Source organism: Balaenoptera acutorostrata, chromosome 3 (assembly GCF_949987535.1).
Source record: "Balaenoptera acutorostrata chromosome 3, mBalAcu1.1, whole genome shotgun sequence".
Taxonomy (NCBI): Eukaryota; Metazoa; Chordata; class Mammalia; order Artiodactyla; family Balaenopteridae; genus Balaenoptera; species Balaenoptera acutorostrata.
Window position 1 is genome coordinate 65524122 of NC_080066.1, and position 25630 is coordinate 65549751.

Sequence of the window (25630 nt, forward strand, 5' to 3'; positions counted from 1 at the left end):
AGATAACAACATATCAAAATTTGTAGGATGCATTAAAAGCGATAGCTTTAAAAGCATATGTTAGAAAGGAAGACTGGTTGAAAATACACTAGGGAAAGAACAGCAAATTAAACCCCCAAAATTAGAAGAGGGAAATAATAAAGAGCAGACCAGAAATCAATATTATAGAAAGCAGGCATACAGGAGAGAAATTAACAAAGCCAGAAGTGAGTTCCTTGAAAGGATAACAGAAAATAATACAGTTGACCCTTGAACAACACTGGTTTGAACGTGGGGGTCCACTTACACACAAGTGTTTTTCAATAAATAGGTACTGTAGTGCTACGTGATCCACAATCGGTTGAATCCATGGATACAGCACCGTGGATACTATAAAGGGCTAACTATAAAGTTACACGGGATTTTCAACTGCACGGGTGGGTCGGCCTCCCTAACCCCCATGTTGTTCAAGGGTAGACTGTATAAGTAAAAGGTAATCGAAAATAACTAATGAAAGAAAAAAGAAATTCACAGATTACAGATAGCAGAAATGAATAAGGGGATTTAACTACATACACTACAGATATTAAAAAGATATGAACTTATTTTGCCAATAAATTTGACAGCATAGATAAAATGGAAAATGTCATGAAAAATACATTGCCAAAATTGACACTGGAAAATATAGGAAAACCTGAAAACCCTACGTCTGTTAAATAATTTGTATCAGTAGTTTAAAACTTTACACAAAGGAAATTCCAGGCCCACATGGTTTCACTGGTGAGTGCTTTCAAACATATAAGCAATACTAGTCATGCATTTTCTTTCGCGTTTGAGATAACCTGTAAGATGTATAAATGGATCTCAGACATAACAAGAAATATTTGAGCTGGAAATACAGATTTGGGCTTCATCATTTAGATAGTGTTTCAAGTCATAATATGGTCAAGATCAACTGATACAAGATGATCTAGGGAAAAATATGAGTACACAAGATGAAACCCTAAGAATTTTCAATACAGAACCAACAGTGGAGACTGAGAACGGACTGCACAAGAAGTAAGTAGTAAATCACAGTGTGTTGTTATGGAAGCCAATAGAAGAGAGTTTCAAGGATGATGTGATTATTTTATGAAATGTACTTAGAAATCTAGAAATATGAAGACAGAGAAACAAGACCATTACATTTGAAAAAGGAAGGTCTCTATCAACATTTGACAGTCCTCATGGAAAAGAAATCTTGAATTTTAGGTTTTATGGTATAGTTATTAATAGGACAGGATGATCTTTGGAGTAGGGCAGACTGATGTTTTAGTTCCTGTTACTGGTACTTATGTTTGACCTCTGATGAACTTCTCTACCTCTCTGTTTACTTATCAGTAAAGTGTGGTTTATAATTGATTCCACTTTATTGAGTAATTGTTAGAATTAAATGTTATGTATAGTGCTTAGCTTAATGCCTGACATTTGTCTGCACTCAGTAGGTGTTTGCTTCTGCTGGTGATTCTTTTTTAAATTAATTAATTTATTTATTTTTGGCTGTGTTGGGTCTTCGCTTCTGTGCGAGGGCCCCCTCTAGTTGCGGCAAGCGGGGGCCACTCCTCATCGCGGTGCGCGGGCCCCTCACTATCGCGGCCCCTCTTGTTGCGGAGCACAGGCTCCAGACGCGCAGGCTCAGCAGCTGTGGCTCACGGGCCCAGCCGCTCCGCGGCACGTGGGATCCCCCCAGACCAGGGCTCGAACCCGTGCTCCCTGCATTAGCAGGCAGACTCTCAACCACTGCACCACCAGGGAAGCCCCTCTGCTGGTGATTTGATTTGAAAATTCTTACTCAGTTTTACTAACTTTTATAATATATACGTTTGCTCAAAGGGTACTTAGGGGCCAACTAAGCACCAAGACTTCTGGCTTGTTTCCCCTGTTATCAGGAGAACCAAGAACTACTAGGAAAGGAAAGCCCTAAAGGTAATAGGACAAGTCCAAGCTGCCTTCTGGACACGAGAGTAGATGACGTCATACTAGGCATGATTCTCACAGAATTCTGAGTTAGAGCTTTTCTGTGAAGCTGCAACGACATGGAGTAATTTACTCACCAAGTTTTAATCCTTCCATCTGGGTGTGGTTATAGTCAAATGCCTAGACTGTACGTATCAGTCTGGGATCTTCTTCCAGGAGTGTTAAGCTTCTTGCCCTCCCTGTCTTTCTGTGGGTACTTAAACCCATTTTCTTGTGTTCTGTCATCGCCAACCCCCATTGACAGGTGGTTTTAACTGGCTATTTACAGTCCTTAGGTAATCTTATCCAGCTTTAAAAATCTGTATGCTGATGATATCCAAATGCATTTTCTGAAATCTCTGTAAGAATCTAGACAAATACACCCATCTGCCTACTTGATGTCTGTATGCAGACATAGTATACTGGTTATAAGTGGCTGAGTTTGAACCTCTGTTCTTCCAGTTACTGTGTGATAGGGGCCAAGATAGTTAACCTTTCTATGACTCACTCTCCTCATCTATAAAATAGGAATAATATCATCTACCTCAAGGAGTTGTTAAGGTGATGAAATGAACTTCAAGGAGACAACACATGCAAAAGGCTTAGAAGTGTGCCATACACTTAGGAACCTCTCAATAAATGTTACTTGCTATTATCGTTATTCTCAGCATCTCAAGCTTCACTTGGACAAAACCTACCTCTTAATCCTCATTTTCTATCCCTATACCTTCTCTTTTCTCTAGTCTTCTCCATATCAGTGTATGGTACCTCTACCCACTTTGTTGCTCAAACCCAAAATATAGGTGTTAACCTAATTTTCTCATTCACTCACCATGCCCTAATCCACCAGCAAGTCCTTTGTCCTTACCTCTAAAACATATCCCAAATATGATAACCATTTTCCCTTTCCACTAGTACCATCAATGTAGTCCAAGTCACTGTCAGGTCTTCTTCTGGAATACTGCAATAGCTGGCCTACCTTTTCCATCTTTGTACAGTTCATTCCCTCTGCAGCAACCAGTGATGTTTATAAAACACCAGTTAGCTCATGTCATTATCCTTCCAGTGGCTTTTCTTTACACTTGAATAAAACCCAAACTCCTAGTTCAGGCTTACATAGCCTAGATAGCCTATTTATTTGCTTATTCTTCTACCACTCTCACCCTTGCCAAGAATCCTCCAGTCCCTGGTCTTACTGGTTTTCTCCTAACTTGTTCAACTCATTGCCACCTATAGGTAGTAGGTGTTCCCTTTGAAATGCTGTTCCTGGTCTTCTCATTTCTGGCTCCTTTTTGTTATTCAACTCTCTTGTCATTTTATGTGATAGTCCTGTAGAGAGTCTCTCCCTGACCAGTGTTTAACAAGCTGCAATAAGATTGTGGAATGCTCATTCTAATTTAAATTAATTATTGAATTAAATAGTTTTAGGGTCAGATGGGACTTTGTAGAGGAATCTATCTGGTCCATTTAGCTGCCTAAAACAGAAGTCACTTCTATAGCCTTATTCAACCACTGTTCATATACGTCACCCATTATCTTCTTGGTTTAATAATTTTTTCAAAAGTAACACTGGTACTTTTTTCATGTAGGATTTCCGGGAAAAAAATACAGATCATATGCGCCCTGACATTGTAGCTCTTCTGAGAAGTAGCAAGAATGCATTTATCTCTGGGATGATTGGAATTGATCCTGTAGCTGTTTTCCGTTGGGCAGTTCTCCGAGCTTTTTTCAGAGCTGTTATTGCTTTCAGGGAAGCTGGGAAAAGACACATTCAGAGAAAAACTGGTAAGCAGTAGACATCAGTATTCTACTATGCTTCTGTTTGTTTTCTTACCATCCCCTAACATCATGTTTCAGATCTAATGAGTTCTGGTGAGTGTATGTGTGTGTATATATATGTTGGTACATTTTTATTAATAAATACTGATAGGAATAATGAGTGTAAAGCACCTGGTATTTATTAGGCATTCAGACATTGGTATGATTTTTAAACAAAAAGTGAAATTATTATTTAATTATATAGAATTTAATATTGATATTTTTCTCTGTTTTCTTCTTAAGTCATAGTTTTGACTACAAATGAAATATAATGTGGAAGCATAAATCAGGAGGCAGAAAAATTAGGATGGAAGTAGTATAGTATAGTGGGGTAACCCAACTTCAGTAATCAGTTGTCATCTCTTCTCTTGACTGATTTTGTGACTATTAGCTGTTTTTCTTGGAGTGTAATACTGCCTTCAATATTATGAGGGTAAAATCAGATAATACATGTAAAGTATCTGTTTATGAGGTGTTAATTTTCTTTTCCTCTTACACTTAAGTCAGTTAGCTGGATTTTACTTTAAAAGTTAGAAATGGATAAAACAGGATACTTTTTTGTGTGTCTCCTCCTTAAATCATAAAATATTCTCATTTCACATTCTGTGGGAGGAGCATCTCAAAAGCACTTGCTACCTATTTGAAATGACACTGTTGCTTGCTGTAACTCTAGCCTTAGATAGACCATTGCTGCATGGCGAGGATATTCTAATACATATGTAATTATTTAAAATAATTTTTTTTGCCAAGAAGCTTCAGCAGAAGTGCAGGAGGACACACTTTGTGCTTTCAGAACTCCTAGACTTACTCATAGGGCTTTTTGGCATGTGCACTAGCAGTAAAACTTTAAATTCAGCTTTTATGTATTTTAAATGAATGAAATATTTGAGAGATTGTATTTCTGAAATGAGAGGAAAAACTAATTGAATTTCATTTCTGTACTTCAGATTATAATGTGTGCAAACTGGCCTTTGTGGATAGAACTATAGTTTTTTTTTTTTTAATAAAAGGAATGTCTTAAAACTGCTTTGCCTTTGCCAAAATTATTTCTAAGAGGCTATCTTTGCAAAAAGCTTGAAAAAATCTTAAACTGAGGTATAATGGACATATAACATTATATTAGTTACAGGTGTATAACATAATGATTCAATATTTGTGTGTATTGCAAAATGGTACCATCCATTACTATACAAAGTTACAAAACTTTTTTTCTTGTGACGAGAACTTTTACAATTTAATCTCTTGGCAACTTTCAAATATGTACAGTACTGCAATATTATTGACTACAGTTACCAGCAAAAAGCTTTAAGGAAAAGTTTTTTCTTTTAAGATGCATTCTTATTTATTACAGTGATCTTATCAATTATGAAAATTTTGAAAATTGATACATATCCTGCTAAGACATAACTGACTAAGATAAGAAACTTTTCTTATATTTACTATTGAGTACATTGCTTTCTGTAAAAGTTATTCACATTGAATGTTACTTTGGCATTTAAAATATTGTTTGTGAAAGCTGGTTCTATGTATATTAGTATTAATTAGTACGAAGACATGCAGTGCTACTAATGATCAACAACTGAAATTATCTTTACTTTGATAATTTCTAGATACTTTTTGTTTTCTAATCTAGTTTTGCTTTCTGGCCAGCATAGAGCTTCCACATAATAAGCTCTTTTTGAAAACTCTTTTATACTGGGATATAACATGTATACAGAAAAGTGCACAGAACAAAACATATAGCTCAGTGAATTATCACAAAGTGAAAACACCCCTGGAACTATCTTCTAGGTTAAGAAAGAGAATATTAGCAACATGCTAGAAGTCCCCCTTGTATAAACTTCTAAATTTTCACTTTTTATCAAGAAAAAGAAAAACGATAGTTCATTTGCATTTTGAGGCAGTGACTGAGCAGGTTTGTTACAGAGAATAATTGTATTACAGCATATTAGTGTCAGTGCCAAAATTTAGCATTTTTCCTCCCTCTGCACCGCTTACCACCTTCTGTTTTCTGGTGGATTTAGGATAAACGGATATTATAAAATTAGAACATTGTAGTATTGCAAAACAAAAACTAACAGAGTAACTGTGAAAATGAACTAAGTAGTAGATGCAGAACTCTTATAATGACCATAAGTAGTATGCAAACATATCAACGTGAAACAGGATTTGGAGATTATTTAAGCAGAAGTAGAATATATGAAAGGCAGAAGGTAACCCAGTTCAGATCTTGAATGAGAGTAAGAAGAGGTCAAAGATAATATTTCTAATGAAGAAAGAAGATGTAGACTGCAGAAGTGCAATATATTTTCACTTCCTTGAAGACTGTCTTTATAAGATATTTCACTGGACTCTTAGCTGATTGTCAACAAATACCTTGATGGTGAACCAAAAAAATCCTGGATCTTCTTAAGGAATTCCCTAACATTCTTTTTCTTCATCAAGCCAACTGAGCACAAATGAGAATATCAAATTTAAATCTACTTTTGACTGTTATTTTTTCTTTTTTATAGACTTTCAAATTAGAGGGCACAGTGCCATTTTAAGGTCTTTAAATAAAAATTAATTCAACTTATTCCTTTTAAGAATAAATTTGTTATAGTTGTGGTATGTTATAGCTGGGGCAGGTTATCAGGAAACCATAAAATGTTCTTAGTAGAGTCATATAAATAGGCAGTCTGAGTGAAGCTACATGTTGGCCCTGCTGGGAGGTGGAATTAAAAATGGTAATGATTTTTCTGATCAGCAGTGAGGTATTGGAGTACAGGTATTCCAGTGGTGGCATCCACCTTGCCTCTTATTTACTCCTCCTGAATAAGAAAGAGCCTGGACTAGAAAGTACAGGGGAGATCATAACTTGACCATGAATTATACAGTATGCAGATGTGAGTGCAGTGATGCTTATTTGGTTCTTTTGGAGTTACATAAAAGTATAGCCAAAGAGGAATTTTAATCCATCTAAAAAGACTAGGCAGAGACAGCGAATTCAGCTGTGGCATTGGCATAAGAGGCAAGAACGAGGGGCTTCCCTGGTGGCGCAGTGGTTAAGAATCCGCCTGCCAATGCAGGGGACACGGGTTCGATCCCTGGCCCGGGAAGATCCCACATACTGCAGAGCAGCTAAGCCCGTGCACCACAACTACTGAGCCTGTGAGCCGCAACTACTGAAGCCCATGCGCCTAGAGCCCATACTCTGCAACAAGAGAAGCCACTGTAATGAGAAGCCCGTGCACCACAGTGAAGAGTAGCCCTCGCTCACTGCAACTAGGGAAAGCCCTGCGCGCAGCAACGAAGACCCAACGCAGTCAAAAATAAATAAATAAATTAATTAATTAAAAAAAAAAAAGGAGGCAAGAACGAGAGTCCAAAGTGTCATTCGGTTCCTTAATCTACAGGGAGAAAAGCTGAAGCCATTCATATAGTGTCTGCAGATAGAGAGCTTTAATGGTTCCCACATAAACTGTTCCTCTTCCCCATCCCACACAATGGACTCCGTAACTCTAATGTGCTCCCATTTGTTTTTGCAAGTGGGAGAAGGATTCCAGTGACCATCTATTTCCAGAAATGACCAAGTACTAAAACTAATTTAGATATCACCTAAACAGGGTCTAGGATCTCTATGCAGTACTCTATCCATAATTCTACCCAGTACTTGAGACAATTAAGAGCATTTTTGTTAACAGACAAAACCCTGACCATTATTTATAAATCAATTCTGTATCAGGCACTATGGTGTGGTGATTAAGAGTAAGGGTTTTAGATTAAATGTCAATGAAATGGTAGAGTAAGGACCTCTGAAAATTCTCTCTTCCATAAAAGCAACAAGAACACTTGCAAAAATTGTCAGAATAACTTTGCTAGAGCTCCATATATTCATCAAAGGCCTTCAGTAATCTGGGAAGTATATATACAAGAAAAAAGGCTGAATATTGATAATGACAGTGCACTTTGTAGTGTTTTAACTTGCACTACTCACCTCCCTCCCTGCCAAGCTCTACGGTAGCCTTGAAAATCAATAGCCTGGAAGCACAGTGAAAATCAGCAGTGTGACAACCCCTGGAGGGAATAGAAGGGGGTTGGCGCTCCTTCAAAGCCCCATTCCCAGAGAATATTCAACTTATTTGGTAGCTCCCTGGAAGACCCCACTTACAAGGCTATCTTTTAACCTGACTTGGAGCTTGCCCAGCATGAATAACCTTTTACCTAGGGGTTTTGTCCAAAACAATCAGAAGCAGTTGTTGAACATTGCAACTCTCTGATGCAGTAGATAACAGCTGGGGCAAAAACTAACCAAAACATTTGAAAGGAAAAGCTGGAGAATGAGGTTTCCATAACGACTATGAAAAGTTCCTATATGTTCATGGGAATCTAGATAGCTATGCACATGCATAGGACTGTATACGTGCCCAGGGCTATGCATGTGCTCAGTAAAGACCTGAGGATATCCTGATTTCTTACCTCAGGATAACCTTCAGATTCTGTGCAAGCAGGGCAAGGCAAAGTTGTAAACTGCCTAGCTGAGTGTTGAAGGTATGCACCAACATACACACTCAGTGACCCTTGACAAAAACTGGGAGAATTAGTGGTTTCAGGCATGTAAAGATATCTGCCTTCAATTAATAGCTGACATTTAAGCTAACTGAGCAGAGATTTCCATGGTCACCTGTGACAAACTTTACAGAATTAGTTCAGGAAAGTCCTAAACAAATAGTAGCAACTGTAAGAAACAGCAACAACAGCAAATCCTGGGAAGAGAATTTTCAGAGTTGCCATGTTATATAACTACCCCTGAAAAAATCCAGACATTGATATTACTAGACAAAGTCTTTAAACTATTTTAAATATATTTAAAGACTTAAAGGTAACTATATCTGAAGAACAAAAGGAAAGTATGAGAACAATGTCTCACCAAATGGAGAATATCAATTTTATATACATACACACACACATCAATTTTGAAGTGGAAAAAATGTACAATAACTGAAATGAGAAATTCAGTAGAAGAGTTCAGCAGCAGGTTTGAATAAGCAGAAGCCAGAATCGGGTGAACATGAAGACAGATCAGTTGAGATGATCTGGCTAAGGAACAGGAATAATAAAGAATGAAGAAAAATAAACAGAGCTTCTAGACTTATGGGACACCATGAGGCATATAAACTTCTGAGAGTCCGGAAGGAAAGGAGGGAAAGGGAAAAAAGAATATTTCAAGAAATAATGGCCAACACCTCCTCAAATTTGATGAGAAAATTAATATACACATCTAACAAGCTCGATAAACTACAAGGTGGGTGAATTCAAAGAGATTCAAACTTAGATATATCATAATTAAACTGTCTAGAGGTAAAGAGAGAATATTGAAAGCAGCAAGAGAAAAATGATTCATCATGCACAAAGTTATCCTCAGTAAGATTAAAAGTTGATTCATCATTAGAAAGCATTGAGGCTAGAGGACAGCAACTTGGCATATTCAAAGTGCTGAAAGAAAAAAACACTGTCAATCAAGAATTCTGTATTCACTAAAACTGTCCTTCAAGATGAATTTATGACATTCCCAGATAAACAGATCCTGAGTGACTGTTACTAGCTGCCCCACAAGAAATATTAAAGATAGTTCTTCTGGCTGAAATGAAAGGACACTAGACAGTAGCTCGAAAGCACATGAAATAATAAAGAGCACCATTAAAGGCAGCTATAGAGTTAAATATAAAAGATAGTAAAAATGTATTTTTTACATTTTATAACTTTTTTTCCCTCCAATCTGATTTAAAAGTCAACTGTGAAAAAGCAATAATTGTAAATCTCTCTTGGAGGGCATGCCATTTTAAAGAGGGCATGCCATGTTATTGTCATGTTATTGCATGACAGTACAGCATAAAGAAGGAAGAAGGGAATGAATATATAGGAGGAAAGTTTTTATATACTATTGAAATTAAGTAGCTTTTAATCTAGATTAGATTGTTGTAAATTAAGATGCTAATTTTAATTCCCTTGGCACCTGTTAAGAAAATAACTAAAAAATAATATAGTAAAAGAAATGATCAAAATATTAAAATAGTATACTAGAAAACATATATTCAACACAAAAGAAGAGAGTAATGAAAGAAAAGAGGAACAAAAATAATATGTCTTATGGTATATGTGGAAACTAAATAACACACTTATTAATAGCCAATGGGACAAAGAAGAAATCATAAGGGAAATTAGAAAATAGTTTGAAATGAATAGAAGAAAATATACACCCATATCTTATGGGATACAGCTAAAAGAGTGCTTAGAGGGAAATTTATTTCTCCCTTAGAGAAATTTATCTCTATTAAGAAAGAATATCTCAAATCAATAACTTAATGCCCCACCTTAAGATTCTAGGGAAAAAGGGAAAACTAAACCCAAAGCAAGCAGTAGGAAGGACATAATAAAGAGTAGATCTGAAGTAAATAAAATAGAGAGTAGAAAACAATAAAGAAAACAAATAAAACTGAAAGGTACTTCTTTAAAAAGGTAAATGAAATTGACAAACCTTGAGGTAGGCAGACCAAGAAGAGGAGAGAGGAGACTCAAATTACTAATTTGGGGAAAGAAAGGGGGGTGTTGCTGCTGAACTGATGGAAATAAAAAGGATTATAATACTATTAACAGTTGTATGTCAACAAATTAGAACCTAGTGGAAATGGAAAAATTCCTAGAAATATGCTAACAGCCTATACTGACTCCAGAAGAAATAGAAAGTCTGAAAAGGCCTGTTACAAGAAAAGAGATTGAATTAGTTATGAAAAAAAATCTTCCCACAAACCAAGGAACAGTGAATTCACTGATAAATTTTATCAAATACTTAATGAAGAATTAACACCAATCCTTTATAAACTCTTCCAAAAACATAGACGATAAGGGAATACTTTCATTCTCAATCTGTGAGGCCAGTATTACCAGCATACCAGATAAGACATCACAAAAATGAAAACCACAAACCAATATCCCTCAACAAAAATCCTCAACAAAATCCTTGCAAACTGAGTCCAGCAATATGTAAAAAGTATTTTACACCATTATCTAGTGGAATTTACCCAGGAATGCAAGGTTGGTTCACCTTAGAAAACTCAAATCAATGTAATACACCACACTGATAGACTAAAGGGCAAAAATCAGATCATCACCTCAATAGACAGAGAAGAGGCACCTGACAGACACGAATACCTTTTCATATTTTTCATCATAAAAATGCTGAACAAATTAGCAATAGAAGGGGACTTCCTCAATCTGATAAGGGGACCTGTGAAAAATCCAAAGCTTATATAATTCTTGATGGTGAATGACTGAATACTTTTCCCTTAAGATCAGAAACAAGACAGGATATCTGTTTTCACCTCTTCTATTTATCATTGTCCTGGAAATCCTGGTAAGAGTAATCAGGCAAGAAAAAGAAATAAAAGACATCCAAATTGGAAAGGAAGAAACCATTTTGTTTGTAGATGACATATTTTGTGTAAAATTTCCTAAGGAATCTACAAAAAAACTCTACTAGAGATAAAAAATGAGCTCAAGTTGCAAGACACAACGTCAATATGCAAAATCGGTTGTATTTCTAGACATTAACAGTAAACAACCTGAAAACAGAATTAAGTTGGCGCTTCAGTTACAAGAGCACCAACAAGTATAAAATTCTTACTAATAAATTTAACAAAAGAATTGCAAGACTTGTTCACTGAAACTACAAAGTATTGTTGAGAAAACTTAAAGAATACTGCAATAAATGGAAAGATATTATATGTTTATGCATTGGAAGGCATAGTTAAGATGGCAATACTGGATCTACAGATTCAGCGTAGTCCTGTCAAAACCACAGCTACCTTTATGCAGATATTGACAAGCTAATCCTAAAATTGATATGTAAAGGAATCCAGAAATGCAAGAAGGACAAAAATTGGAGGATTCACATTTCCCAGTTTGGATTAGGCAGTGGATTCCTAGGTATGACAGGATTAGGTATAAAGCACAAGCAACCAAAGAAAAAATGGATAAATTAGACTTCATCAAAATTAAAAACTTTTGTGCCTCAAAGGATACTATTAAGAGAGTGAAGGGACTTCCCTGGTGGCGCAGTGGATAAGAATCTTCCTGCCATTGCAGGGGACACAGGTTTAAGCCCTGGTCTGGGGAGATCCCACATGCCATGGAGCAACTAAGCCCGTGTGCCACAACTACTGAGCCTGCACTCTAGAGCCCGTGAACCACAACTCCTGAGCCCTTGTGTCACAACTACTGAAGCCCATGCGCCTAGAACCCGTGCTCCACAACAAGAGAAGCCACTGCAATGAGAAGCCTGCACACCACAACAAAGAGTAGCTCCCCTCTCCACAACTAGAGAAAGCCTGTGTGCAGCAACGAAGACCCAGTGCAACCAAAAATAAATAAATAAATAAATTTAAAAAAACCCCAAAAAACCTTTTAAAATTGCACCCAAAAAAAAGTATCTAGGAATAAAACTGACCAAGGAGGTGAAAGACTTATACACTGAGAACTATAAAACATTAATAAAGGAAATAAAAGAGGATTCAAAGAAATGGAAAGATACCCCATGCCCTTGGATTGGAAGAATTAATATAGTTAAAATGGCAATACTACCCAAAGCAATCTACAGATATAATGAGATCCTGTCAAATTACCCATGACATTTTTCACAGAACTAGAACAAATATCCAAAAATGTATATGGAACCATGAAAGACCCAGAATTGCTAGAGCAATCCTGAGGAAAAATACAAAGCAGGAGGACTTCCCTGGGGACATAGTGATTAAGAATCCATCTGCCAGTGCAGGGGACACAGGTTCAAGTCCTGGTCTGGGAAGATCCCATATGCTGCAGAGCAACTAAGCCTGTGTGCCACAACTACTGATCCTGCACTCTAGAGCCCATGAGCCACAGCTGCTGAGCCCATGTGCCACAACTACTGGGGCCCGCACGCCTCGAGCCTGTGCTCTGCAACAAAGACAAGCCACCGCAATGAGAGGCCCGTGCACTTCAGCAAAGGGTGGCCCCCATTCACCACAACTAGAGAAAGCCCATGTGCAACAAGGAAGACACAACACAGACAAAAATAAATATTAATTAATTAATTAATTAATTTTAAAAAAACAAACAAAGCAGGAGGCATAACTCTCCCAGACTTCAGACAATACCACAAAGTTAGAGTAATCAAAACAATGTGGTATTGGTACAAAAACAGGCATACAGATCAATGGTACAGAATAGAGAGCCCAGAAGTAAACCCATACACCTGTGGTCAATTAATCTTCAACAAAGGAGGCAAGAATATAAAATGGGAAAAAGTCTCTTCAGCAAGTGGTGCTGGGAGAGTTGGACAGCTGCATGTAAATCAGTGAAGTTAGAACACACCCTCACACCATGCACAAAAATAAACTCAAAATGTCTTAAAGACTTAAACATAAGACATGACAGTATAAAACTCCTAGAAGAGAGCAAAGGCAAAACATTCTCTGACATAAATCATACCAATGTTTTCTTAGATCAGTCTCCCAAGGCAATAGAAGTAAAAACAAAAATAAACAAATGGGACCTAATCAAACTTACAAGCTTTTGCACAGCAAAGGAAACCATAAAAAAACAAAAAGACGACCAGTGGAATGTGAGAAAATATTTGCAAGTGATGCAACAGACAAAGACTTAATCTCCAAAGTATACAAACAGCTCATACAACTCAACAACAACAAAACAACAACCCAATCGAAAAATGGGCAGAAGACCTTAATAGACATTTCTCCAAAGAAGACATACAGATAGCCAGTAGGCACTTGAAAAGATGCTCAACATCACTAATTATTAGAGAAATGCAAATCAAAACTACAATGAGGTACCACCTCACACCGGTCAGAATGGCCATCATTAAAAAGTCTACAAATAACAGTGTTGGAGAGGGTATGGAGAAAAGGAACACTCCTACAATGTTGGTGGGGATGTAAGTTGGTACAGCCACTATGGAAAACAATATGGAGGTTCCTCAGAAAACTAAAAATAGAATTACCATGTGATCCAGCAGTCCCACTCCTGGGATCATTACTTGATTGACTTTGGGAGGGGTAGGGGTGGTATTTACTGGAAGGGAATGAAATAACTTGCTGAGGTGATGGAAATGTCCTGTATCTTGATTGAGGATTATATGATATAACTGTTTGTTTAAGCTCATCAAACTGTATACTTGAGATTAGTGGAGTTTACTGTATGTGAAATATACCTTTAAAAAAATGGCCCTAAGGCCTGGGAGCTGGCATTATAGAAACTATTATAGGATCAGAGACATGGCTTCAGGTTTGAATGATACAGTGGAGCTGGGATTGAGCCCCTGTTTTATATGGTGTAGGAGCTTCAAAGAGCTTGAACTTTTCTGTCACTGAAAAGATAATTGTAAAACTCTGTCTGTTGGCCTTGCCTAGAAGAACAAGAAGAATCATATCAGTATGTGTTAGGCCTTAGATAAAGTTTGAAAAAAAAGTTGCCTAAAAAAATTAGTGCCCTGTATCTTCTTCACCATGCAAGAGGATTTATGCTGTTTGTTTGGTGCATAACCTCAAACTAAGAAATTATGAAAACTAGGCTAGGAACTTAGCATAAGCAAACACTAAATAAACCTCTTTTAAGAGTTTGAGACTCCACTGAAAATGTACTTATAAAACCATCCTAGGAAACCAAACCACCTTGACAGGGAGTTGGTACACACAACAGAGAGGAGTATCACTTTAAGGTTTGGAAATAGTATTATAGTCTGTAAAGCAGTGTTTAAAATTGTTAAAGAGGGGCTTCCCTGGTGGCGCAGTGGTTGAGAATCTGCCTGCTAATGCAGGAGACACGGGTTCGAGCCCTGGTCTGGGAGGATCCCACGTGCCGCGGAGCGGCTGGGCCCGTGAGCCACAGCTGCTGAGCCTGCGCGTCTGGAGCCTGTGCCCCGCAGCGGGAGGGGCCGCGATAGTGAAAGGCCCGCGCACCGCGATGAAGAGCGGTCCCTGCACCGCGATGAAGAGTGGCCCCCACTTGCCGCAGCTAGAGAAAGCCCTCGCACGAACCGAAGACCCAGCACAGCCAAAAAATAAATAAATAAATAAATAAATAAAATTAAAATTGTTAAAGAGTTAAAAGAAGGCATAGAAAGCAGAATGAAAGAACAGAAGTTAAAAAAAAACCAAAACCCTAAGTTGTAGGTATGATGATGAGACACAAAACAGTCAGTGAGACACAAAACAGTCACAGATATAAAATTACCCATATCCAAATGGCATTGCCACAATTTATTTCGATAAAATAGAAAATTGAGTACAGAGGCTGTAGTCAAGTTGAGCGAGTTTTAATTGAAGATTACATAATAATTTACTATATTTAATATTCTGAACTCCTATATAAAACACTTTAATACCATAATCTTCTTAAATTATTTCTGACTAACAATGTATCATTAGCTATTGTGAAGGGCCTGAAAGTCTGTTGATAACTTTAAAAAATTACAATTTGGATGGAGTATGAGTAGAACTCACCAGGTGGTTTTTTCCTCAAATGGTCCCCCTCAACTGATGGCTTACCCTAACCCCTAGCCCCACCCTGTTACTAACCAAGTGCAGCCTCATCTGAGCCTAAGCATTCCTTCCCCCACCAAGAGTGCTGTGAAGGAGGGAATTATTGAGAATAGAATATTTTTATTGAGGTATCTTTTGACTAAGAAATGATGGTAACTTGATAATACTTGTCTCTTTTTGAAACATTGAACATGTACAGCTATGGACTCTCTGTACTGGATAAATGAGATAGTGTTTTATTAGCTTACTTTTTAATTACAGGATACGAAATGTTTTTTTTTAATTTTACAAAAGCCTGATATATCTATCTATATCTATATCAGATATCTGTTTCTATATCTGTCTATCTATAATCTGATGTTATGGTATCATGAGATTCTGTCTCTTTAACTAAAACATGGATGCCTATTCTCTTAATGTAGATATTCAGTTTAAGGAATTATAGTTTGGTTAAACCATGCAAACCTCTTTGAATTACTCTGCTTCTGTTTAACTTTTAAAATGATTCTGCCTTGAGAACTATTCATAGATAGTATCTTATTCCTAGTTATACAGTAAATATGTACTAATGGAACTTGAGTTCATAATTATGTGTTGCTTAATTTGCCTCCATCTATTGTTAAACTATTCACTTTTATTTTTTAAAGGCAAACCTACATACATTTGAACTTCATGTCCTAACTCTAGAGATGTTCTTGTGTAAATGATACTTGACTCCTCCCAAACCTGGAAAACCTGAATTCTCTTTTAAATCCATTTATTCCTAATATTTATGGTACAATCTTCCTTCCCTCTTTACTGCTCGAGTGTCTCACTGTTTCAGTAGCACTAATCTGGGGCTTTGGTCCTTACTTGAATGTGCTCTCGTTCCTTTCCTTCCAATAGTTGATTCTGGCAGATTTTCCAGCTTTGTTTTCAGATTTATAAGTACAGAAGTGCTGCTGGGTTTTCCTGCTCTACAGTGCTTTTCTTCCTACTCTTTCAACATTGACACACTTGGAATTCCTACAAGTGTGGTTAATTGCGAGATTTGTGAACGTTTAACTTTCGGTAAATTGTTTTGGGTATATTTCTCTTTGGGGTTCCATCAGTGTTTCTTGCATTGTTGCCAACTCTGTGCTAATTATATTTCAGACCTGATAAAAATGAGTCCATTAAAAAAAAGACACCATACAATTGTTTTTGAAATTTCCCTGGTATTTTAAATTAAAAATTTTTAGTATGATGTTAACTCACAACACTTTGAGTGCTGAAAAAGGATACTTTTGAATACCTGAACAGGACCTTTATTTTTTCCTATTGTTTTTGTGTAATTTCCTCAAATTAATTGGAAAAATTATTCACATTTAACCCCAATTACTTGATACATTTTTATTTACTCTTAAGATAGTTGGCAGCATTGTCCTTGATTCTCTATTGGTTTGGGCTTATATAATGTCTTTTTCTTTTCTCCATTTTTTGTTTTTCTTTTGCTTCCTAAGGACATGATGATACAGCGCCATGTGCAGTTTTGAAAAGTATGGATAGTATTAGCTTTCTCCAACACCCAGTCCACCAGAGGAGCTTAGAGATTCTGCAGAGGTGCAAGGAAGAGAAGTACAGTAAGGCTGCAAACCCTGATAAATAAACTCTGTGTCCTCATATCCATTTGGAAATGGAAACCAGGAGCATTCTACACCTGGGTGGGACATAAATAGCTTAGGCAATGCGACCTCTATGATCCTTTGACCAGTGAGTCTCAGGATACTTCCATTGAGACTTTCATTCTTTTTTTTGAAGAAGTTGATATACCTGTTCTTTTAACTTGGATGACTTTTAACTTGGATGACTATTTGTGATCCTTGAGTTGTTAATTATACTTGGTTACAGACTTTGAATTGGTTTCTGCTTTTGACTTTTAAAGTATCCAAGTTATGAGTAAAAATGAATAATGATTTTTTCCTGTTGTTGTTTTTTTTTAACTTTATTGAAATCTAATTGAGGTAGAGTAAACTGCATGCCAAAGCATACAGTTTGGTAAGTTTTGACATATATATGAACTCATCACAATCAAGATAATTAACATATCTAACACTGCCAACAGTTTCCTCTGTCTCTTGAGAATTCCTGCTGATTTTTATGCTAATTTACACTTGAATTTTAACATCAGCAATATTGCTTTCATTGGCAAATTCACTTAGTTTGACTATAGTCCTATCAGATTTTATCATGTAAGATTTAGAACAAAGCCACCACTTAATGTTTTGTCTTAAGGAAGAATGACAGAATCATAGAGGGTGTTCTCTTGTTTTTTTTTTTTGTTTGTTTGTTTTTTAATAAAATTGGTGTAAAAAGATGCTCTTGGTCTCCATTTTCTCCTTTTCTATTTGTTGTACTCATTCTGCATGAAAATGGTTCTTTTGCTTGTTGTGGGATAACAGTTGTTTGGCTACTGCTATTGCTATAGTGAGAATAAAGGGATCCTTCAGAATACTCAAAGCCTAACTCAGCAATTTGCATATAATGGACTAAATTACTTATGTAGTCTGTTCTGAGCTTTTTACAAATCACAGATTTACTTTGCTAACTTCACAGTTTTGTGATTGAAATTCCATGGAATATTAGTATTTAATTATCAGTGAAAGGAGAATATAAGTAGAATTCCTAAGAGCAAATGTTGTGGGTTCTTTCTTCAGTTCTTACTTATGCTGTCTTGGTATCAGAAAATGTGTAATGCATTTTGAAAAATGTTGTTAAAATATTTTCTCATTTTAGAAGAACAAAGGTAAGTATTTCATTTAAAAAAGACATCTTCAAATGTTGCTCTTAACTATTGCTACTGTTTCTGAAATGTATACAAGTACTTATTCCAAATATCCATCTTCCTTTTCTTAATCTTTTAATCCATGGGACATGATTGAAAGCAGTCTACAAATCTTTTGGAGGGAACTTAAATTAATTCTTTTTAACTTTTAAATAATTGCAAGTAGTTTATTTGCTTCGTTGATTTTCATGACTCTCAGCCTGACAACCCCAGGCCTAATTGTATTCCAGTTAGGTATATATGGGTGTAGAATAGGAAGGCACCAGTTTCAGCAGCAGCTGCATGAGGATATTGTACATTGTACACATGCAAATTTATTTCTACATTTGTGGAAGTTGGGCTTTTCCATTACTTTAGGTAGTTTATTTTCCATTATAGTACTGCCAATAATTAAAATTTTATAATATATAAAATGATAAATTCAAGTTTGGGAGATTGTTTTTATAAAACCAGGGGACTACTAGCCTTAGGTAATAGTAGTGGTGAATTGGTGAGGTGAATGAACCCTGCCACAGGTAACAATGATAAACCCTGGAAAAAAATGTAAGGTAACATTATTTGAAAGCACTGGAAAAGAGATGAAAAATACTAACAGACCCCGAAAGACCAAAAATAAGCACAGAAACTAGTGGGGAGTTTATTCTTTAAAGTAACTAAGTAGTGGGTAAGAATTGTGAATTTGTGGCTTTTTGCACAAGGTTCTCCCTAACTCCCATAGCTCCAGAGACAGAAAACCACAACCATACTGGCTTGAAGTGTCAGAGGATAAAGTTGAGGAGTAGCAAAGAAGCTTGAAATTTAGGAGGAAAATCCTGGAATGGAGAGAGCTGCCAAAGGCTAAAACTCAAAGTTAGAGTATGAATTCTGCCATCTATACCTGGCTGACTGTTGTGAGTATTCAGGGGAGACCATAGGAGCTCTGTCAAAGAGCAATGCAAACCAAATAGGAGATAACCTTGGAAAGACACAACTGCAGTAGGTGAGATTTGCAAGTTTACTGATTTTTTTTAACTGAGGGCTTTTTGTATCTCTGCATAGCTCCTCTTGGGGGATAGCTGAATTCCTACTGCCTTAAGTTGGAATCCCATACGTAGAGGTGAGAGAGAAAGAAGCAGAAAAATATTGGAAGAAATAGTGGCTGAAAACTTCTCATGTTTGAGAAAAACTAGCTTGGAGATTCAAGACAATCTATGACCTCCAACTAGAATCAATACAAAAGAAAACCACAACTAGACACATTATAGGCAAATTGCTAAATGCCAAAGATAGAAAGGAAATCTTGAAAGCAGCCCAGAGAAAATATGGTACATTAAATACAGGGGAATACAGGCATACCTCAGAGCAATTTCAGAGTCAGTTCCAGATCACTGCAATAAAGCAAATATCACAATAAAGGGAGGCACATGAATTTTTTTGGTTTCCTGGTGCATATAAAAGTAATGTTTACACTATACTGTAGTCTGTTAAGTGTGCAGTAGCGTTATGTTGAAAAAAGCAATGTACATACCTTAATTTAAAAATACTTTATTGCTAAAAAATGCTAACCATAGTCCGAGCCTTCAGGGAGTAGTAGTTACAGCAAAGATCACTGATCACAGATCACCATAACAAATATTATAATAATGAAAACTTTGAAATACTGCAGGTATTATCTAAATGTGACACAGAGACACTATGTGAGCAAATGCTGTTGGAAAAATGGTGCTGATAGACGTGCTCAACACCGGGTTGCCACAAATCTTCAATTTGTAAAAAAATGCAGTATCTGCAAAGCACAATAAAGTGAAGTACAATAAAATGAGGTTTGCCTATAATGATATGGTTAACACTTGTCTTCTTATTAAAAGCAATGGAGGCTGAAAGATATCCAAAAATCATAATTAAAATCCAACAAAACAATTCAAGACCCAAAAACAAAAGCAATGTTCAGGCAGTTGCTTAATTTATAGTTTGGGTCCAGACAAGTTAATTGTCTGTTAGAAGAAAAATCAAGGCTGCAGGAAAACATAACAATTCATTGTTGTTACAATGTATTATCCACAATGTCCAATCATCAATTAGGAAAAGTATCTTTCAAAAATGAAGCTGGAATAAAGATATTTTCAGATAAGCAGATAATCTGAGGGAATTTGTCACTGTAATGTGTTCTATGAAAAATGATAATGGAAATTCTTTAGGTTAAAAGCAAATGACACCAGATGGTAATTTGGATGTATAGTAGAGGCTGATAAACTTTTTCTGCAAAGGATCAGATGGTAAATATTTTAGGCTTTGTGGGTCATATGGTCTGTTGAGACAACGCAATTCTGCTGTGAAAGGAGCTATATACACAATACATAAATAAATGATCATGGGTACATTCCAATAAATTTTATTATAGACACTGAAATTTAAATTCCATATAATTTTCACATGTCACAAAAATATTCTTCCCTTGATTTTTTTCCTCAACCATTAAAAAAATGTAAAACCATTCTTGGCTCTCAGGCCATGCAAAAATAGGCAGTGGGTTTGATTTGGCCCATGGACTCTAGTTTGTTGATCCATGAGTTATGGGAAGGAATAAAGAAACCAGAGGTAGTACATATGTATAAAAATAAATGACTATACATATTTTCTTTCCCTCTCTTAGTTCTTTTAAAAGATATATGATTATTTAGGGTAAAAATTATGACACTGTTCTGGTGGTTTAAAATGTGTCCACAAATTTTTTGATACTCCTCCCTTCAAAAGGCATGTGCTGTACTTAGTGATTTGCTTCTAAAATGTAATGTGGCAGAACTGACAATGTGTGACCTTCGAGATTAAGACATAAAAGGTATTGTGGCTTTTCCTCCTCCATTTCATTTTTGGTGCTGCCACCTTCTCTCTATAGTGATTATTCTCTGAGATTTACAGGGAGGAAATTAGAAGAGTGGGGAAAAATTAGAGTTCTTGGGAGCATGAGCTGAAGCCCCACTTCCACAAAGGTCAGGAGCCCTGGAAAAGGGAAGGAATAAGATGCTGGGGGAAGAGAGAGAGAGAGGGTGGAATAGTAGAATGCCACTTGAATTTAAACCCATACTTTTGACCTTCTTGGGACAATGGAGATTGTGATGTTCCTGAACAAGATGAAGGACCAGCAATTGTCAGACAAGGGCTTGTCACCATCCTGATGTGCCTGCCCTAATGTCCATGACCTCAGGCATCAGTATGGTCGCACAAACGATTGAAAATTTAAAGTATGTTGTCTGACCAAAATGGAATTAAAATAGAAATCAATAACAGAAAGACATCTGAGAAATCCTCACATATTTGGAAAATAACATGTATAAATAACTTATAAGTTAAAGAAAAATTTATAAGGGCAACGTGAAAATATTTTGGTCTGAATGATAACGGAAACACAGCATATTACAAGTTGTGGAATGCAGCTAAAGAAGTGCTTAGAAGAAAACCGATAGCTTTAAACCCTTATATAAGAAAAGAAATGAGGTAAAAAATCAATGATCTAAGCTTTTACTTTAAGAAGCTACAACAAGAAGGGCCTATTAGAGCTAAAATTACTGAATAGGAAGCTGACCAACAGTAGAGAAAATCAGTGGAAACCAAAAGCTGGTATTTTGGGTTTTTTTGTTCTTGTTTTTTGTTTTGTTTTGTTTTATTTATTTTTTTTATACAGCAGGCTCTTATTAGTCATCAATTTTATACACATCAGTGTATGCATGTCAATCCCAATGGCCCAATTCATCACACCACCAAACCCCCAACGCCCCCCGCCACTTTCCCCCATTGGTGTCCATACGTTTGTTCTCTACATCTGTGTTTCAATTTCTGCCCTGCAAACCGGTTCATCTGTACCATTTTTCTAGGTTCCACATATATGCGTTAATATACGATATTTGTTTTTCTCTTTCTGACTTACTTCACTCTCTATGACAGTCTCTAGATCCATCCACATCTCTACAAATGACCCAGTTTCGTTCCTTTTATGGCTGAGTAATATTCCATTGTATATATGTACCACCTCTTCTTTATCCATTCGTCTGTCCATGGACATTTAGGTTGCTTCCATGACCTGGCTATTGTAAATAGTGCTGCAGTGAACATTGGGGTGCATGTGTTTTTTTGAATTATGGTTTTCTCTGGGTATATGCCCAGTAGTGGGATTGCTGGATCATATGGTAATTCTATTTTTAGCTTTTTAAGGAACCTCCATACTGTTCTCCATAGGGGCTGTATCAATTTACATTCCCACCAACAGTGCAAGAGGGTTCCCTTTTCTCCACACCCCCTCCAGCATTTGCTGTTTGTAGATTTTCTGATGATGCCCATTCTAACTGGTGTGAGGTGATACCTCATTGTAGTTTTGATTTGCATTTCTCTAATAATTAGTGATGTTGAGCAGCTTTTCATGTGCTTCTTGGCCATCTGTATGTCTTCTTTGGAGAAATGTCAATTTAGGTCTTCTGCCCATTTTTGAATTGGGTTGTTTGTTTTTTTAAAATATTGAGCTGCATGAGCTGTTTATATATTTTGGAGATTAATCCTTTGTCCGTTGATTCGTTTGCAAATATTTTCTCCCATCCTGAGGGTTGTCTTTTTGTCTTGTTTATGGTTTCCTTTGCTGTGCAAAAGCTTTGAAGTTTCATTAGGTCCCATTTGTTTATTTTTGTTTTTAATTTCCATTACTCTAGGAGGTGGATCAGAAAAGATCTTGCTGTGATTTATGTCAAAGAGTGTTCTTCCTATGTTTTCCTCTAAGAGTTTTATAGTGTCTGGTCTTACATTTAGGTCTCGAATCCATTTTGAGTTTATTTTTGTGTATGGTGTTAGGGAGTGTTCTAATTTCATTCTTTTACATGTAGCTGTCCAGTTTTCCCAGCACCGTTTATTGAAGAGACTGTCTTTTCTCCATGGTATATCCTTGACTCCTTTGTCATAGATTATCTGACCATAGGTGCGTGGGTTTATCTCTGGGCTTTCTATCTTGTTCCATTGATCTATATTTCTGTTCTTCTGCCAGTACCATATTGTCTGGATTACTGTAGCTTTGTAGTATAGTCTGAAGTCAGGGAGTCTGATTCCTCCAGCTCCGCTTGTTTCCCTCAAGACTGCTTTGGCTATTCGGGGTCTTTTGTGTCTCCATACAAATTTTAAGATGATTTGTTCTAGTTCCGTAAAAAAATGCCATTGGTAATTTGATAGGGATTGCATTGAATCTGTAGATTGCTTTGGGTAGTATAGTCATTTTCACAATATTGACTCTTCCAATCCAAGAACATGGTATATCTCTCCATCTGTTGGTATCCTCTTTAATTTCTTTCATCAGTGTCTTATAGTTTTCTGCATACAGGTCATTTGTCTCCCCAGGTAGGTTTATTCCTAGGTATTTTATTCTTTTTGTTGCAATGGTAAATGACAGTGTTTCCTTAATTTCTCTTTCAGATTTTTCATCATTGGTGTATAGGAATGCAAGAGATTTCTGTGCATTAATTTTGTATCCTGCAACTTTATCAAACTCATTAATTAGCTCTAGTAGTTTTCTGATAGCATCTTTAAGATTCTCTATGTATAGTATCATGTCATCTACAAACAGTGACAGTTTTACTTCTTCTTTTCCAATTTGTATTCCTTTTATTTCTTTTTCTTCTCTGATTGCCATGGCTAGGACTTCCAAAACTATGTTGAATAATAGTGGTGAGGGTGGACATCCTTGTCTTGTTCCTGATCTTAGAGGAAATGCTTTCAGTTTTTCACCATTGAGAATGATGTTTGCTGTGGGTTTGTTGTATGTGGTCTTTATTATGTTGAGGTAGGTTCCCTCTATGCCCACTTTCTGGAGAGTTTTTATCATAAATGGGTGTTGCATTTTGTCAGAAGCTATTTCTGCATCTATTGAGATGATCATATGGTTTTTCTTCTTCAATTTGTTAATATGTTTTATCACACTGATTGATTTGTGTATATTGAAGAATCCTTGCATCCCTGGGATAAATCCCACTTGATCGTGGTGTATGATCCTTTTAATGTGTTGTTGGATTCTGTTTGCGAGTATTTTGTTGAGGATTTTTACATCTATATTCATCAGTGATATTGGTCTGTCATTTTCTTTTTTTGTAGTATCTTTGTCTGGTTTTGGTATCAGGGTGATGGTGGCCTCATAGAATGAGTTTAGGAGTGTTCCTTCCTCTGCAATTTTTTGGAAGAGTTTGAGAAGGATGGGTGTTAGCTCTTCTCTAAATGTTTGATAGAATTCACCTGTGAAGCCATCTGGTCCTGGACTTTTCTTTGTTGGAAGATTTTTAATCACAGTTTCCATTTCATTACTTGTGATTGGTCTGTTCATATTTTCTACTTCTTCCTGGTTCAGTCTTGGAAGGTTATACCTTTCTAAGAATTTGTCCATTTCTTCCAGGTTGTCCATTTTATTGGCATAGAGTTGCTTGTAGTAGTCTCTTAGGGTGCTTTGTATTTCTGTGGCGTCCATTGTAACTTCTCCTTTTTCAGTTCTAATTTTATTGATTTGAGTCCTCTCCCTCTTTTTCTTGATGAGTCTGGCTAATGGTTTGTCAATTTTGTTTATCTTCTCAAAGAACCAGCTTTTAGTTTTATTGATCTTTGCTATTGTTTTCTTTGTTTCTATGTCATTTATTTCTGCTCTGATCTTTATGATTTCTTTCCTTCAGCTAACTTTGGGTTTTGTTTGTTCTTCTTTCTCTAGTTCCTTTAGGTGTAAGGTTAGATTGTTTATTTGAGGTTTTTCTTGTTTCTTGAGGTAGGCTTGTATAGCTATAAACTTGCCTCTTCGAACTGCTTTTGCCGTATCCCATAGGTTTTGGATCATCGTGCTTTCATTGTCATTTGTCTCCAGGTATTTTTTGATTTCCTTTTTGATTTCTTCAGTGATGTCTCAGTTATTTAGTAACATATTGTTTAGCCACCATGTGTTTGTGTTTTTTACGTTTTTTTCCCTGTAATTAATTGATTTCTAATCTCAAAGTGTTGTGGTCAGAAAAGATGCTTGATATGATTTCAATTTTCTTAAATTTACTGAGGCTTGATTTGTGACCCAAGATGTGATCTATCCTGGAGAATGTTCCGTGCGCACTTGAGAAGAACGTGTAATCTGCTGTTTTTGGATGGAATGTCCTATAAATATCAATTAAATCTATCTGGTTTACTGTGTCATTCAAAGCTTCTGTTTCCTTATTTATTTTCGTTTTGGATGATCTGTCCATTGGTGTAAGTGAGGCGTTAAAGGCCCCCACTATTATTGTGTTACTGTCGATTTCCTCTTTTATAGCTGTTAGCAGTTGCCTTATGTATTGAGGTGCTCCTGTGTTGGGTGCATATATATTTATGATTGTTATATCTTCTTCTCGGATTGATCCCTTCATCATTACGTAGTGTCCTTCCTTTTCTCTTATAACATTGTTCATTTTAAAGTCTATTTTATCTGATATGAGTATTGCTACTC

At 36.4% G+C, this 25630-nt stretch overlaps 1 protein-coding gene across 12 annotated transcripts in view; it reads left to right on the plus strand.

Moving 5' to 3' along the window:
• Window positions 1-25630, plus strand: part of MYO9A (myosin IXA) — a 283465-nt gene that overhangs the window by 117967 nt on the left and 139868 nt on the right. For all 12 annotated transcript variants that reach the window (XM_057541959.1, XM_057541957.1, XM_007197776.2 and 9 more), the window contains 2 exons: window positions 3564-3759; window positions 16850-16969. In XM_057541959.1, coding sequence (XP_057397942.1) covers window positions 3564-3759; window positions 16850-16969 — 316 coding nt within the window. The remainder of the gene's footprint in view (window positions 1-3563; window positions 3760-16849; window positions 16970-25630) is intronic.